At 45.5% G+C, this 15,691-nt stretch overlaps 1 protein-coding gene across 1 annotated transcript in view; it reads left to right on the plus strand.

Annotated features, from left to right (window-relative positions):
- The window catches only part of LOC140730092 (nucleoside diphosphate kinase 6-like), a 42,354-nt gene extending 27,980 nt beyond the window's left edge, over nucleotides 1–14,374 (plus strand). The window contains exon 3 of the mRNA XM_073050228.1: nucleotides 14,157–14,374. Coding sequence (XP_072906329.1) covers nucleotides 14,157–14,374 — 218 coding nt within the window. The remainder of the gene's footprint in view (nucleotides 1–14,156) is intronic.
- The last annotated feature ends 1,317 nt before the right edge of the window (nucleotides 14,375–15,691 follow it).

The raw sequence follows: 15,691 nt of genomic DNA on the forward strand, positions 1-15,691 counted from the left end.
CTGTCTTTCAACTCTTTCAGATGTTGAAAGGTTTCAACAAGACCCTGCCTTCATCCTTCTGAATTCCAGCGAGTGCAGACACAGAGTTATCAAACATTCCTGGTATGATAACCCTTTCATTCCTGGAATCATCCTTGTAACTCTCCTCTGGACCCTCTCCAATGCCAGCACATCTTTCCTAAGATGAGGGGCCCAAAACTGTTCACAATACTCAAAGTGAGGCCTCACCAATGCCTTATAAATCTCAGCATCACTCCCTTGCTCTTGTATTCTAGAGTGCTTGAAATGAATGCTAACATGGCATTTGCCTTCCTTACCTCCAACTCAATCTGCAAGTTAAACTTCAGGGTGTTCAGAACAAGGGCTTCCTGCAGCTCAGATTCCTGGATATTCTCCCCTTTTAGAAAATAGTCTGCACATTTATTTCTACTATCAAAATGTATGACCATGCATTTTCCAACATTGTATTTCCATTGCTACTTTCTTGACCATTCTCCTAATCTGGCTAAGTCCTTCTGCATTCCACCTGTTTCCCCAACACTACCTGCTCCTCCACCATATCTATTAGTAGAGATAGACCAGGAAATTATAGACCAGCGAGTCTTACCTCAGTGGTTGGTAAGTTGATGGAGAAGATCCTGAGAGGCAGGATTTATGAACATTTGGAGAGATATAATATGATTAGGAAGAGGCAGCATGGCTTTGCCAAGGGCAGGTTGTGCCCTATGAGCCTGATTGAATTTTTTGAGGATGTAACTAAACATACTAATGAAGGAGGAGCAGTAGATGTAGTGTATATGGATTTCAGCAAGACATTAGTTAAGGTACTCCATGCAAGGCTTATTGAGAAAGTAAGTAGGCTTGGGATCCAAGGGGACATTGCTCTGTGGATGGAGAACTGGCTTGCCCACAGAAGGCAAAGAGTGGTTGTAGACTGGTCATATTCTACATGAAAGTCAGTCACCACGGGAGTGCCTCAGGGATCTGTACTGGGACCATTACTCTTTGTGATTTCTATAAATTACCTGGATGATGAGGTGGAGGGGTCGGTTAGTAAACTTGTTGATGACACAAAGGTTGGAGGTGTTGTGGATGGTGTGGAGGGCTATCAGAGGTTACCGCGGGACATTGATAGAATGCAAAACTGGGCTGAGAAGTGGCAGATGGAGTTCAACCCAGATAACTGTGAAGTGCTTCATTTTGGTAGGTCAAATATGATGGCAGAATATAGTAATAATGGTAAGACTCTTGGCAGTGTGGAGGATCAGAGGGATCTTGGTGTCTGAGTCCATAGGCTGCTCAAAGCAGCTGCGCAGGTTGTCTCAGTGGTTAAGAAGGCGTATGGTGCATTGGCCTTCATCAATCGTGGGTATGAATTTAGGAACTGAGAGGTAATGTTGCAGATATATAGGACCCTGGTCAGACCCCACTTGGAGTACTGTATTGTTTTGGTCGTCACACTACAGGAAGGATGTGGAAGCCATAGAAAGGGTGCCGATGAGATTTACAAGGATGTTGCCTGGATTGGGGAGTATGCCTTATAAGAATATGTTGTGTGAACTCGGCATTTTCTCCTTGGAGTGGAGGATGAAGGTGACCTGATAGAGGTGTATAAGGTGTTGAGTGGCACTGATCATGTGGATATTCAAAGGCTTTTCCCAGGGCTGAAATGGAATCAAGTGGACACAGGTTTAAGGTGCTGGGGAGTAGGTACATAGGAGATTTCAGTGGTAAGTTTTTTACTCAGAGAGTTGTGAGTGCATAGAATGGGCTGCTGGCAAAGGTGGTGGAGGCAGATATGATAGGATCTTTTAAGAGGCTCTTGAATAGGTACATGGAGATTAGAAAAACTAGACGGCTATAGGTAAGCCTGGTAATTTCTAGGGTAGGGACATGTGGGCTGAAGGGCCTGTATTGTGCTCTAGGTTTTCTATATTAATTTCCCATTTGCTCCTAATTCTCTTTGATGACAGCACACCTGGTTTCCATCAGGACTGGCAGCATAAGAACTCTGGCATTACAACCACTAGTTGCCAGATCGTTGGTTTTGCCTGTGTGGTAATTAATGTTTCCCGACTGCTTAGGACTGTGTGTTCTAAGTTTTGCTCCGGTAGCAAGAATTACCTGTGAAACTCAGTCTTTTCGTGTCAAGATCAGTTCTCCAAGTTTTACTCCAGTTCCAAGGTTTATCTGTCAAACCCAGCCTCACCGCATCAAGATATGTTTTCTAAAGTTTTACTTCAGCACCGAGGGTTGCCTAAGTAACTCCGTCTCTCCGTGCTGAGAAGAGTTTTGTCTGCTGTTTCCCTTTCTACACACGTGTCAAGATAAATTCTGCCTGTCTCCTGCCTTCCTGCTCTCCTGCCTGTTTACCGTTCACGTCTGCATCCTAACTATATCTCCGTGCCTGTGTCCTGCACTTGGGCTCGCCTCGTTCAGTGCAACAGAACAATCTGGCCAACATGGACACAGCAAAAACGAATATGCTGCAACAAGCCATTGCCAGCCAGGGTTCCCTACTGGGTCTGCACGACCACCTCCTCCGGGTGTCCATGGAGACCTTTGTTCCCTGTCTGCTGACGTAACAAAGATCGGTAACCAGGTGGACTGTGTATCCATTCACTTTATTCCATCCACTCCTGGAGCCCTGTCTAACCAGCCCAAACAGCCTGTACTGGCAACCCCCCTGCCCATAAAACCTCACGTACCTGAACCAGAACACTACGCTGGGGATTTGGGGAAGTGCCGGGCCTTCCTTCAGGGCTCCTTGGTGTTTCAAACAGCAGTCGTCCACATACTCCACGGATAAGTCAAAGATTGCTTACATCATGCAGTTGTTGCGAGGAAGAGCCTTAGCGTTTGCCACAGCTGTTTGGGATAATCAACCGGATACTGGCTCTTCTTTTGCCCCATTTATCACGGAAATGAGGCAGATCTTTAACCACCCTGTCCATGGTAAAGACGCTGCCAAGTATCTACTCATTCTCCACCAGGGCTCCCACAGTGTTCTAGAATATTCCATGGAGTTCCGGACGTTAATGGTCAACACGGGGTGGGACGATGAGTCACTCCAGGTGGTTTTTTGGAATGGTCTCAGCAACATGGCGAAAGATGAGTTGGCGGCCAGAGATGACACCGATAGCCTGGATTCCTTTATCTCCCTTGTCACCACGTTGGACAATCATCTCCGAGAACGCCATAGAGAAAGAATGGGTCATCCGCCACCTGTGGCCACCCCACGGCACACATTACTGCTTCCCACCAGAACAAAGCTCTCTCCTCCTCCTGCCCCTAGAGTAGCTCCCAGCTCGGCCGTTTCCACCGCTCCGGGAGAGGAACCCAAGCAGCTGGGATGGAACCTGGAACCGCCTTTCCCCCACAGAACGACTCCGGAGATTGAGAGCGGGTGAGTGTCTATACTACAGCCGGGCTGGCCGCTTCCGTGCTACCTGTCCCCTTCGGCCAAAAAGGGAAAGCTCACCAGTAGAGAGGGGGACCCAGGTGAGTCAGACAACATACCCTTCCCTTCCCCGAACCCGGATGTAGCTGCAAACTACTTTACATTACAATCAACAGTCCCTGCCTCTGTCGGCACACGTCGACTCCAGCGCTGGGAGAAACGTTTGGATGAAAACATAGCTTCTCTGGCTGGAATTCCTTGTGAACCAGTGAGTACCCCTCTGGAAGCCTGGGCACTGTATGGTAGACTACTGGCCCAAGTCACACACTGCACACCACCCAGTCTCTCTTTCTTTCCAGGAATCATCGGGAACAGGTATGATTCAATTTAATTTCCTCTCAAGCTCCTATTGGTCTTGGTTAACCCTGGTTAAACCGCCATAACCCCCACATTGACTGGTCCACCGGGAAGATGGTCAGCTGGAGTTCGTTCTGTCACTCCACCTGTCTACAATCGGCCCTTTCCCCAGTAGAATTCCCCACGACCTTGTCCGCTGCTTAAACCCCGACTTATCCAAGGTTTCAGCAGAATATCACAATCTGGGTGAAGTGTTTAGCAAACAACGGGCTCTTTCTCTGCCTCCACACCGCCCTTGCGATTGCGCAATTGACCTTCTCCCTGGAGCCCCTCTACCCACCAGTCAGCTGTATACCCTGTCCCGGCCAGAAAGGGACGCAGTGGAGGCTTACCTAAATGACTCTCTGGCGGCTGGCATTATCCGACCCTCATCTTCCCCTGTAGGCGCAGGTTTCTTCTTTGTGGGGAAGAAAGATGGCTCACTGAGCCCCTGCATTGACTACCGTGGCCTGAATGGCATCACCATAAAGAATAAGAATCCACTGCCCCTTATCAACTCTGCTTTCCAGCCCCTTCACGGAGCCACCATTTCCTCTCAGTTGGACCTATGAAGTGCCTACCACCTGGTCAGGATAAGGGAGGGAGACGAGTGGGAAACAGCTTTCAACACCCCTCTTGGTCCCTTTGGTCTCACCAATGCCCCTGCCATCTTCCAAGCCTTGGTAAACGATGTCCTTAGGGACATTAGTAATTGTTTTGCTTTTGTTTATTTGGATGACATCTTAATCTTCTCCCGCAGTCTTCAGGAACACACCCACCATGTCCATCAGGTGCTGCAGAGGCTTTGGGAGAACAAACTATTCGTGAAGGCTGAGAAGTGTGAGTTTCATGTCCCTTCCGTCAGTTTCTTGGGGCACATCGTCGAGATCGGGCAAGTGAGGGCGGATCCCGAAAAGATCCAGGCCGTGTTGGAGTGGCCAAAACCCACAACACTCAAGCAGCTCCAGCAATTTCTGGTGTTCGCAGACTTCTATCATCACTTCATGGGGGATTACAGCTGGGAGACAACGCCCCTTACTCGACTCACCTCTCCTTTTCACTGGACCCCCGAAGTGTACTCAGCCTTCTCGGAGCTGAAGAGGTGTTTCACCTCTGCTCCCATCCTGGTCCAACCTGACCCCTCCCGCCAATTCATTGTGAAAGTCAACGCTTCCAACTCTGGGGTGGGATTGGTCCTCTCCCAACACTCTGGCCCAGACCAAAAGCTCCATCCCTGCGCTTTCTTTTCTTGCCATCTATCCCCTGCCGAATGGAACTACGTACGACCTAGGGAACCAGGAGTTACTAGCCCTCAAACTCGCTTTGGAGGAGTGGAGGCACTGTCTGGAGGGAGCTGAACATCCATTCGTTGTCTGGACAGACCACAAGAACCTCGCATACAATCCAAACCGCCAAACATCTGAATTCCTGCCAAGCCCATTGGGCATTATTTTTTGGCCATTTCAGATTCACAGCCACCTATCGTCCGGGGTCCAAGAACAGGAAGCCCGATGCTCTCTCTCGTCAATATGTCTCCTTCCCAACCTCAAGAACATCCTTCCACCATCCTGTGTGGTGGCTTCCCTCACCTGGGAGATCGAGTCCATAGTCAAAGAAGCCCAACAGACTCAACCTGACTCAGGCAATGTATAGCCCCCCCCCCCCCCCCCAGTCGCCTCTTCGTGCCTGACTCTGTTCAGTCTCAGGTTCTCCAGTGGGGGCATAATTCTCGTTTCGCCTGCCATCACGGAATCGATCGAACTCTGTCCCTTCTAGAAGAGACATTTCTGGTTGCACTCCATGGACACTGACACCTGTTCCTTCATCTCTGCCTGTTCTGTATGTGCCCTCAGAAAAGTTTCTGATCAACCACCTGCTGGGTTGCTTCGTCCCCTACCTGTCCCTAGTTGCCCTTGGTCTCACATTGCGCTGGATTTCATTACTGGACTATCCCCTTCACATGGAAACACTGCCGTACTCAGTGTGGTGGACCGCTTCTCCAAAGCCGTGCAGTTTGTAGCCCTTCCTAAACTCCCTGCGGCCCATGAGACAGCTGACCTCTTTGTTCATCAAGTCTTCTGCATCCATGGAATTCCCTCTGACATTTTTTCCGACCAGGGCCCTCCAGTTCATCTCTCAGGTCTGGAGGTCTTTTTGTCAGCCCCTTGCAGCCTCAGTAAACCTGTCTTCTGGCTTCCATCTGCACACTAACGGTCAAAGGGAATGAACAAACCAGGATTTGGAAGCAGCACTGCACTGCATAACTGCCAACAATCCGTCATCCTGGAGCAGCCATCTTGTTTGGGTCGAGTATGCCCACAACACCCTGGTCAGCACAGCCACCAGAATATCTCCCTCAGAATGCTCCCTCAGTTACCAATCCCCTCTCTTTCCTGCACATGAAGATGACGTTGCTGTGCCTTCAGTTCTGGCCCATCTCCGCCAGTGTCGCAAAACCTGGAAGGATGCATGCGCAGCCCTGCTCCGCTCAGCTGACTGCAACCGGAGGATTGCCAATCGCCATCAAACATCTGTACCCAATTATCAGCCAGGGCAGAAGGTTTGGCTCTTGTCAAAAGACATCCCCCTTAAGAATGAACCCAAGAAACTCACCCCTCGCTACGTGGGACCATTTGAGATTGAGAGTATCATCAACCCCTTGGTGGTCAGACTCAAACTGACCGGATCCATGCACATTTGTCCCACGTTCCACGTCTCCCAATTGAAACCAGTGTCTGTCAGCCCTTTGTGCCCTCCCGCTGAACTCCCTCCACCCGCCCGGATCATTGACAACTACCCAGAGTACACCATCTGGTGAATACTGGATGTGCACCGCCGAGGCAGAGGCCTCCAGTACCTGGTCGAGTGGGAGGGATACGGCCTGGAGGAATGCTCCTGGATTCCCACTCTTTCATCCTGGACCCTTCCCTCATCCATAATTTCCATCAAGAAATCTGGACAAGCCTGGTGGTTCACCTGGAGGCTCCTGTTGGGGGGGGGGGGAGGGTTCAGTCATGGTCCCGATCGTTAATTCCCTATTTTCTCCTAATTTCCTTTGATTGTGCCATGGTTCCGATGATTAATTTCCCATTTGCTCCTAATTCTATTTGATGACGACACACCTGGTTTCCAGCAAGACCTGCAGCATACGAACCCCGGCATTACAACCACTAGTTGCCAGTTCGTCAGTTTTGCCTGTGTGGTAATTACCGATTCCCGGCCGCTTAGGAGTGTGTGTTCTAAGTTTTGATCTAGTATCGAGAATTACCTGTGAAACTCAGTCTTTTCGTGTCAAGATGAGTTTTCTAAGTTTTACTCCAGTTCTGAGGTTTACCTGTGAAACCCAGCTTCTCTGCATAAGATAAGTCTTCTAAAGTTTTATTTCAGCTCCGAGGGTTGCCTGAAAAACTCCATCTCTCCATGCTGAGAAGAGTTTTGTCTGCCGTTTCACTTCCTACGCTCCGTGTCAAGATAAATTCTGCCTGTCTCCTACCTTCCTGCTCTCCCGCCTGTTTGCTGTTCACACCTGCATCCTAACTATATCTGCGTGCCTGTGTCCTGCAAATGGGTTTGTCTCGTTCAGTGCAACAGCCAGTTGTCGTACATTCGACAACGCCTCCAACCTCATTTGAAGTTGTCTCTTTGCCCTTGAAATAGCTCTCTGCAAATCATACCTGGTTTTCTGGTACAGGCCAGGGTCACCAGACTTAAATGCAACAGATCTAGCCTTCAGCAGATGATGTTCCTCCTGGTTCATCCATAGCTTTTGGTTTGGGAATGTACAGTAACACATTCTGCCGGGCACACACTCATCCACACCAGTTTTAATGAAATCGCTAACAACTGCAGCATACTCAAAATGCTGGTGGACGCAGCAGGCCAGGCAGCATCTATAGGAAGAAGTTCAGTCAACATTTCCGGCCGACACCCCACGTCAGGACTAAATGAAAGAGATTTGAAAGTGGGGGTGGTGGGGAAGGAGAGATCCAAAATGATAGAAGACAGGAGGGGGAGTGATGAAGCTAAGAGCTGGAAAGTTGATTGGAAAAGGGATACAGAGCTGGAGAAGAGCTGGGTGATGACACAGTCATGGATATACAGAAAGTAAAGGAGGGGGCTTAGAACACAGTCCTGACGGGCACCTGAAGACTAGAATATAAAAGCAAGGATGTAATGTTGAGACTTTATAAAGCACTCTCTTGGAGTATGCGAGTGGTTTTGTGACACTTATCTGAGTAAATATGTGCTGAAACTGGAGGGGGTTCAAGGGAGTTTCATGAAAAAGATTACAGAATTGAACTGCTTCTTATATGAAGACTGATGGCTCTGGGTCAGTATTCACTGGAATTCAGAAGAATGAGATGTGACTGTTGAATGGCGAAAGGTCTTGCTGGAGTAGATGGGGAGACAAAGTTTCCTCTAATGTGAGACTCTAAGACCAGAGGACACAGCATCAGAACAGAAGGGCATCCTTTTAGAACGGAGATGGAGAGGAATTTCTTCAGCCAGAGAGTGTTGAATCGGTAGAATTTGTTGCCACAAGCAGCTGTGCAGGCCAAGTTTGGATGTATATTTAAGGCAGAGATTAATGGATTCTTGATTGGACAGGGCACTAAGTGATAAGGGGATGAGGGAAGTGGGGAGGAAGGCAGGAGTTCGGGGCTGAGAGGAAAAATAGATCAGACGTGATGAAATGGCAGGGCAGACTCGATGGGCCAAATGCTATATATATCAGATATCTGCCCCTATATCTGATGGTTTTATGGAAAAAAGGGGTAGTTGAAACAAACAACCCTTGAAGGACAGAGAAACTAAAGATGACACCAAGCATAAAACAGCTTCATTTATAGCCAGAGATAAGAAAAAAAATCCATTTAAATCTATTGATAATAATAATCTAATCTGAAAATACTTATTCCATAGTACAGTAAAAATTAATCACTGAGAAAACTGTTCTTCACTTCAAGCAGAGCAAATCTTTCACAATCATACTTTGAATAGCCTCCAGAAGCATATTAAACTGTTATGCATATAAAGGCTACTCTAAAGTGCAAGCAGTTAACTAATTGTTAAACTGTAAAGAACTGGACAATTAAACAGCCAGATCCAATATATATTTTCAGTCAGTGTCGTGGGGTTTTGGAAATCTACCTGAAATGATCCCAGAATCTGAAACCGTCTCAGTGAATCTGTAACTCAATAAGTACATGATGTCCTGTAACTCAGGGCTACAGACCAAAGTGGGATTTGTGTAAAGCCTCCTTCTGTATCACAATAGACAGAACGGCGTCAATCTGTGCTGTAAATGTCAATGATGGTGTCGATTTACTCTGCTCACATGGCCCATTTGTAAAACAGAATTCAGTATCGACAAAAATGTCAAAAGCAGCAAACTTCATTTATATAGCATCTTGAACACATCCTAACGTACTTGACAAGTGACATCAGCTCAGCTCATGTCAGGTCAGATTAGTTTATTGTCATTCACACCAGGGTGCAATGAAATTCCTTGTATCCATGAAGATAACAGAATGAACCAGAATCAGTATCAGGTTTAAAATCACTAGCGTATAGCATGAAACTTTTTGTTTTGCAGCAGAAGGTCTTTGCACTCTATTGGTCTATAAATCTATAAAATTATAACTAAAATCTATTATTATCCAAAGAATGTTATAAAAATATAAAAAATGAAATTAAATAAGTAGTGCAAAACAAGGAAAAATCAGTAAGGTAGTCTTCATGGTTTCATTGTCTGTTCATAAATCTGAAGGTGAAGAAGCTGTTCCTGAAGCATTGAGAGTACAATTTTTGGCTCCTATACTTTCTTAATGGCAGCAATGAGAAATGGGCATGTTGATTACAGTAATAGGCAGATGCACCAGGAGCATTCCCATGCAGGTCTGACAGAAAGAGCTTGATAAAGCAACAAGCTTTTCGATGGAAGTCTTTGATTAGTGTACTGCACAGATGCAACAGGAGTGTTGCAACAGAATGCAACAATCGGTGAGGTTTGAACGGGGCACAACTGCGCAAGCGCGTGAGGCAGCGGGAGAATTTAAATAGCGAGCAGAGGCTGAGTACGAGCTTCACTCCAGGTGAGGTAAGGCCTGGTAAGCTCCTTTAATTAATCTAATTAGCTTAGGAGTAGGTAATGAAGGCAGCAGTTAGGGCAGTTGAGTGCTCCATTTGCAGTATGTGGGAAGTCAGGGTGAGCACAGTTGTCCCTGATGACTACACCTGCAAAAGGTGCTTCCAGCTGCAGCTCCTGACAAACTGAGTTAGGGAACTGGAGTTGGACCTGGATGAACTTCGGATCATTCGGGATGCAGAGGCAGAAATAAACAGGAGTTTCAGGGAGATAGTCACCCCTAGGAGTCAGGAGACAGGTAGTTGGGTGACTGTCAGGAGAGGGAAGGGGAATAGACAGGAAGAGCAGAGCACCCCTGTGGTCGTTCCCATCAACAATCAGTATACCGTTTTGGATACTGTTGATGGGGATGGCCTACCAGGGACAAGCTACAGTGGTTGCATCTCTGGCACCAAGACTGGACCCTCAGCTCAGAAGGGAAGGGGGAAAAGAGGAGAGCAGTAGTGATAGGGGATTTAATAGTTAGGGGGACAGATAGGATGTTCTGTGGAAGAGATCGAGAATCCCGGATGGTATGTTGCCTCCCTGGTGCCAGGGTCCGCGATATCTCAAATCGAGTTCTCAGTATTCTCAAGAGGGAGGGTGAGCAGCCAGATGTCGTGGTCCATGTAGGGACAAATGACGTGGGTAGGAAGAGTCAGAAGGTCCTGAAAGGTGAGTTTAAGGAGCTAGGTGTCAAGTTAAAGGACAGCACCTCCAGGATAGCAACCTCAGGATTGCTTCCAGTGCCACGTGCAGGCGGGTTTAGAAATATTAAGATAGTGCAGATCAACACGTGGTTGAAGACATGATGCAGGAGGGAGGGCTTCAGATTTATAGATAATTCGGCAGTTTTCCAGGGAAGATGTGACCTATTCCAGCGGGACGGTTTACATCTGAACTGGAGAGGGACAAATATTCTTGCAGGTAGGTTTGCTGGAGAGGCTCCAGTGGATTTAAACTACTTTTGTAGATATGAGTGGGGAGGGAAACCAGAATGTAGAAACAGATGTATGGGAGAAGGAAGAAAAAGAAGACAGTAAAGTTCTTTGTACTGTTAGAGATAAACAGAGAGGAAGAGGTGGAGAATTTCTTAAATGCATTTATTTTAATGCTAGGAGCATTGTAAGAAAGGTGGATGAGCTTAGAGCATGGATTGATACATGGAAATATTATCTTGTAGCTATTAGTGAAACATGGTTGCAGGAGGGGTGTGATTGGCATCTAAATATTCCTGGATTTTGTTGCTTCAGGTTTGATAGAATCGGAGGGACAAGAGGAGGAGGTGTTGCATTGCATGTCAGAGAAAATATTACAGCGGTGCGCTGGCAGGATAGATTAGAGGGCTCATCTAGGGAGCCTATTTGGGTGGAATTGAGGAATGGGAAAGGTGTAGTAATACCTATAGGGGTGTACTATAGACCACCTAATGGGGAGAGAGAATTGGAGGAGCAAATTTGCAAAGAGATAGCAGATATTTGTAGTAAGCACAGGGTTGTGATTGTGGGTGATTTTAATTTTCCACACATAGACTGGGAAGCCCATACTGTAAAATGGATGGATGGTTTGGAGTTTGTAAAACATGTGCAGGATAGTTTTTTGCAGAAATACATAGAGGAACCAACTAGAGAAGGGGCAGTGTTGGATCTTCTGCTAGGAAATGAAATAGGTCAGGTGATGGAGGTATGTGTTGGGGAGCACTTCGGGTCCAGTGATCACAATGCCATTAGTTTCAATATAATTATGGAGAAGGATAGGACTGGACCCAGGGTTGAGATTTTTGATTGGAGAAAGGCTAACTTTGATGAGATGCAAAAGGATTTAGAAGAGTGGATTGGGACAATTGGCTTTATGGGAAGGATGTAATAGAGAAGTGGAGGTCATTTAAAGATGAAATTTTGAGGGTGTGGAATCCTTATCTTCCTGTTAGGTTGGAAGGAAAGGTTAAAAGTTTGAGCGAGCCATGGTTTTCAAGGGATATTGGAAACTTGGTTAGGAAAAAGAGAGATATCTACAATAAATATAGGCAGCATGGAGTAAATGAGGTGCTCAAGGAATATAAAGAATGTAAGAAGAATATTAAGAAAGAAATTAGAAAAGCTAAAAGAAGATACAAGATTGCATTGTCAAGTAAGGTGAAAATAAATCCAAAGGGTTTCTACAGTTATATTAATAGCAAAAGGATAGTGAGGAATAAAATTGGTCCCTTAGAGAATCAGAGTGGACAGCTATGAGTGGAGCCGAAAGAGATGGGGGAGATTTTGAACAATTTCTTTTCTTCAGTATTCACTAAGGAGAAGGATATTGAATTGAGTAAGGTAAGGGAAACAAGTAGGGAAGTTATGGAAACTATGATGATTAAAGAGGAGGCAGTACTGGCGCTTTTAAGGAATATAAGAGTGGATAAATCTCCGGAACCTGAAAGGATATTCCCTAGGACCTTGAGGGATGTAAGTGTAGAAATAGCAGGGGCTCTGACAGAAATATTTCAAATGTCATTAGAAACGGGGATGGTGCTGGAGGATTGGTGTACTGCTCATTCTCACTAAATTGGATTAGTAAGTATGCAGATGATACTAAGTTAGGTGGCTTTGTGGATAATGAAGTAGGTTTTCAAAATTTGCAGAGAGATTTAGACCAGTTAGAAGAGTGGGCTGAGCAATGGCAGAAGGAGTTTAATGCTGATAAGTGTGAGGTGCTAAATTTTGGTAGGAATAATCCAAATAGGACATACATGGTAAATGGTAGGGCATTAAGGAATGCAGTAGAGCAGAGTGATCTACGAATAATGGTGTATAGTTCCCTGAAGGTGGAATCTCATGTGGATAGGGTGGTGAAGGAAGCTTTTGGTATGTTGGCCTTTATAAATCAGAGCATTGAGTATAGGAGTTGGGATGTAATGTTAAAATTGTACAAGGCATTGGTAAGGCTGACTTTGGAGTATTGTGTACAGTTCTGGTCACCAAATTATAGGAAAGATATCAACAAAATAGAGAGAGTACAGAGAAGATTTACTAGAATGTCACCTGAGTTTCAGCACCTAAGTTACAGGGAAAGATTGAACAAGTTAGGTCCTTATTCTTTGGTGCATAGAAGGTTGAGGGGGGGACTTGATAGAGGTATTTAAAATTATGAGGGGGTAGACAGAGTTGACGTGGATAGGCTTTTTCCATTGAGAGTAGGGGAGATTCAAACAAGAGGACGAGTTGAGACTTAGGGGGCAAAAGCTTAAGGGTAACATGAGGGGGAATTTCTTTACTCAGAGAGTGGTAGCTATGTGGAATGAGCTTCCAGTAGAAGTGGTAGAGGCAGGTTTGGTATTGTCATTTAAAGCAAAATTGGATAGGTATATGGATAGGAAAGGAATGGAGGGTTATGGGCTGAGTGCAGGTCAGTGGGATTAGGTGAGAGTAAGCATTCGGCACAGACTAGAAGGGCCAAGATGGCCTGTTTCCGTGCTGTAATTGTTATATTGTTATATAGGAGTGGTAAAGATGTTATATAGGAGTGGTAAACTCCCACTGAATATTCCTCTGCAGATGAGATAAGATGTCCCAAACCCAGGCACCAGGCAAGCAACACAACTTTTGGGATGCTCTATCCACATGAAAGAGAGCTTTATCTATTCCCCTGACTATACTACCCCTAATTATCAGTACATTTATCTTCTCTCCCCTGCTTGAATGTCTCCCTGAAATACGGTGCTACAGTTAGGTGCTCATCCTTCCTACAGCCCCCATTCTCATCCATACTGGGAGCAAAAATCTTGGACATTGGCTCTGCCTGTTCTCACAGAACCCTTGTTGAGCCAAAGCCTTACTACTCTGCCTCAAGCCACTCTGACGATGACTGCTTGTCTAGTTTGTACCACTTTTTTACAGAGACCGGGTTTCTCATCGAAAATCTTTACCACTCCTGTTACATCTGTGCAGTACACTAACAAAGACTCCTATCAAAAAGCTTGTTGCTTTTTCAGGCTCTTTGTCAGACCTGCATGGGAACGCTTCTGTTGCATCTGCCTATTACTGTAATCAACATGCCCATTTCTCATTGCTGCCATTCAGAAAGTATAGGAGCCAAAAATTGCACACTCACTGCTTCAGGAACAGCTTCTTCACCTCCACCAGCTGAGCTGATGTCTCTTGTGAAATACATTAGGATGTGTTCAAGATGCTACATAAATGAAGTTTGCAGCTTTTGACATTTTTGTCGATCCTGAATTCTGTTATACAGATGGACCATGTGAGCAGAGTAAATCGACACCATCATTGACAGTTGCAGCACAGATTGACGCCATTCTGTCTAGAAGGAGGCTTTACACTAATCCCACTTTGGTCTGTAGCCCTGAGTTACAGGACATCATGTACTCATTGAGTTACAGATTCACTGAGATGTTTTCAGATTTGGTGATCATTTCAGTTAGATTTCTAAAACCCCACGACACTGACTGAAAATATATGTTCGATCTGGCTGTTTAACTGTCCAGTTCATTACAGTTTAACAATTAATTATCTGCTTGCACTTTAGAGTAGCCTTTATATGCATAACCGTTTAATATGCCTCTGGAGGCTATTCACAGTATGATTCTACTGTGCCTATTGTCTTGTTTATTATTTATTGCAATGCCCGCACTGCTTTGTGCACTTTCTGCAGTGCTGGGTAAGTCTGTAGTCTAGTTTAGTTTTATTTCTGTGTTGTTTTTCCGTAGTTCAGTGTAGTTTTTGTACTGTTTCATGTAGCACCATGGTCCTGAAAAACACTGTCTCGTTTTTACTGTGTACTGTACCAGTAGTTATGGTCGAAATGACAATAAAAGTGACTTGACTTGAGACTTGTTCTGCTTGAAGAACAGTTTTCTGAGTGATTAATTTTTACTGTAGTATTGAATAAGTATTTTCTGGTGGGAACCAGAGTGAAGGGACTCAGGATTGGACAGATGGTAAAAAAAGCAAAAATTGCATGCGGTCAGACTGTCAGTACGGGCAGCTGGATGTTAAGAAAAATTTGCAGACAGCAGACTACCAGTGCATTAGGGATGCAGAATCAAAAAGGATGGCAAATTCTGTACTCAAAGTCTTATATCTCAATGCACGGGGTATAAGGAAATAAGGTGGATGATCTTGTTGCACTGTTACAAAGGGTCAGGGTTGATGTTGTTGCCATCACAGAATCATGGCTGAAGGGTGATTGTAGTTGGACCTGAAAGTTCAAGGTTACATGTTATATCAGAGGGATAGGAAGGTAGGCAGAGCGGATGGCGTGGCTCCACTGGTAAGGAATGGCATCAAATCATTAGAAAGATGTGACATAGAATTGAAAGATGTTGAAATCTTGAGAGTTGAGAAAAGAAACCGCAAGGTTAAAATGCACCTAATGGCAGTTATATACTGTCCTCCTAACAGTAGCTGGGACGTGAATCACAATGGAAAATAGAAAAGGCACCTCAAAAGGGCAATGATATGATAGTCATGGGAGAGTTCATCATGAAGGTCGACTGGGAAAATCAGGTTGGTAATGGATCTCAAGAGAGTGAGTTTGTTAAGTGCCTACGAGATGGCTTTTAAGAGCAGTTTGTCATTATGCCTTCTGGAGGATCATATCCCTGCTCTTGTATTCTAGAATATCAGAGACGGAGGAACTGGCCATTTTCTGAAACGATGCTCATCATTCAGCCAGCACCATCATGGGTATAAGCCACCACCCCCATCTACATCCAGGACCCCTTCAAATAGAAATGTCTCAAATAAGCAGCATCGTTCATGAAATTA

The sequence above is a fragment of the Hemitrygon akajei genome, chromosome 7 (assembly GCF_048418815.1).
Source record: "Hemitrygon akajei chromosome 7, sHemAka1.3, whole genome shotgun sequence".
In the NCBI taxonomy this organism is placed as follows: domain Eukaryota; kingdom Metazoa; phylum Chordata; class Chondrichthyes; order Myliobatiformes; family Dasyatidae; genus Hemitrygon; species Hemitrygon akajei.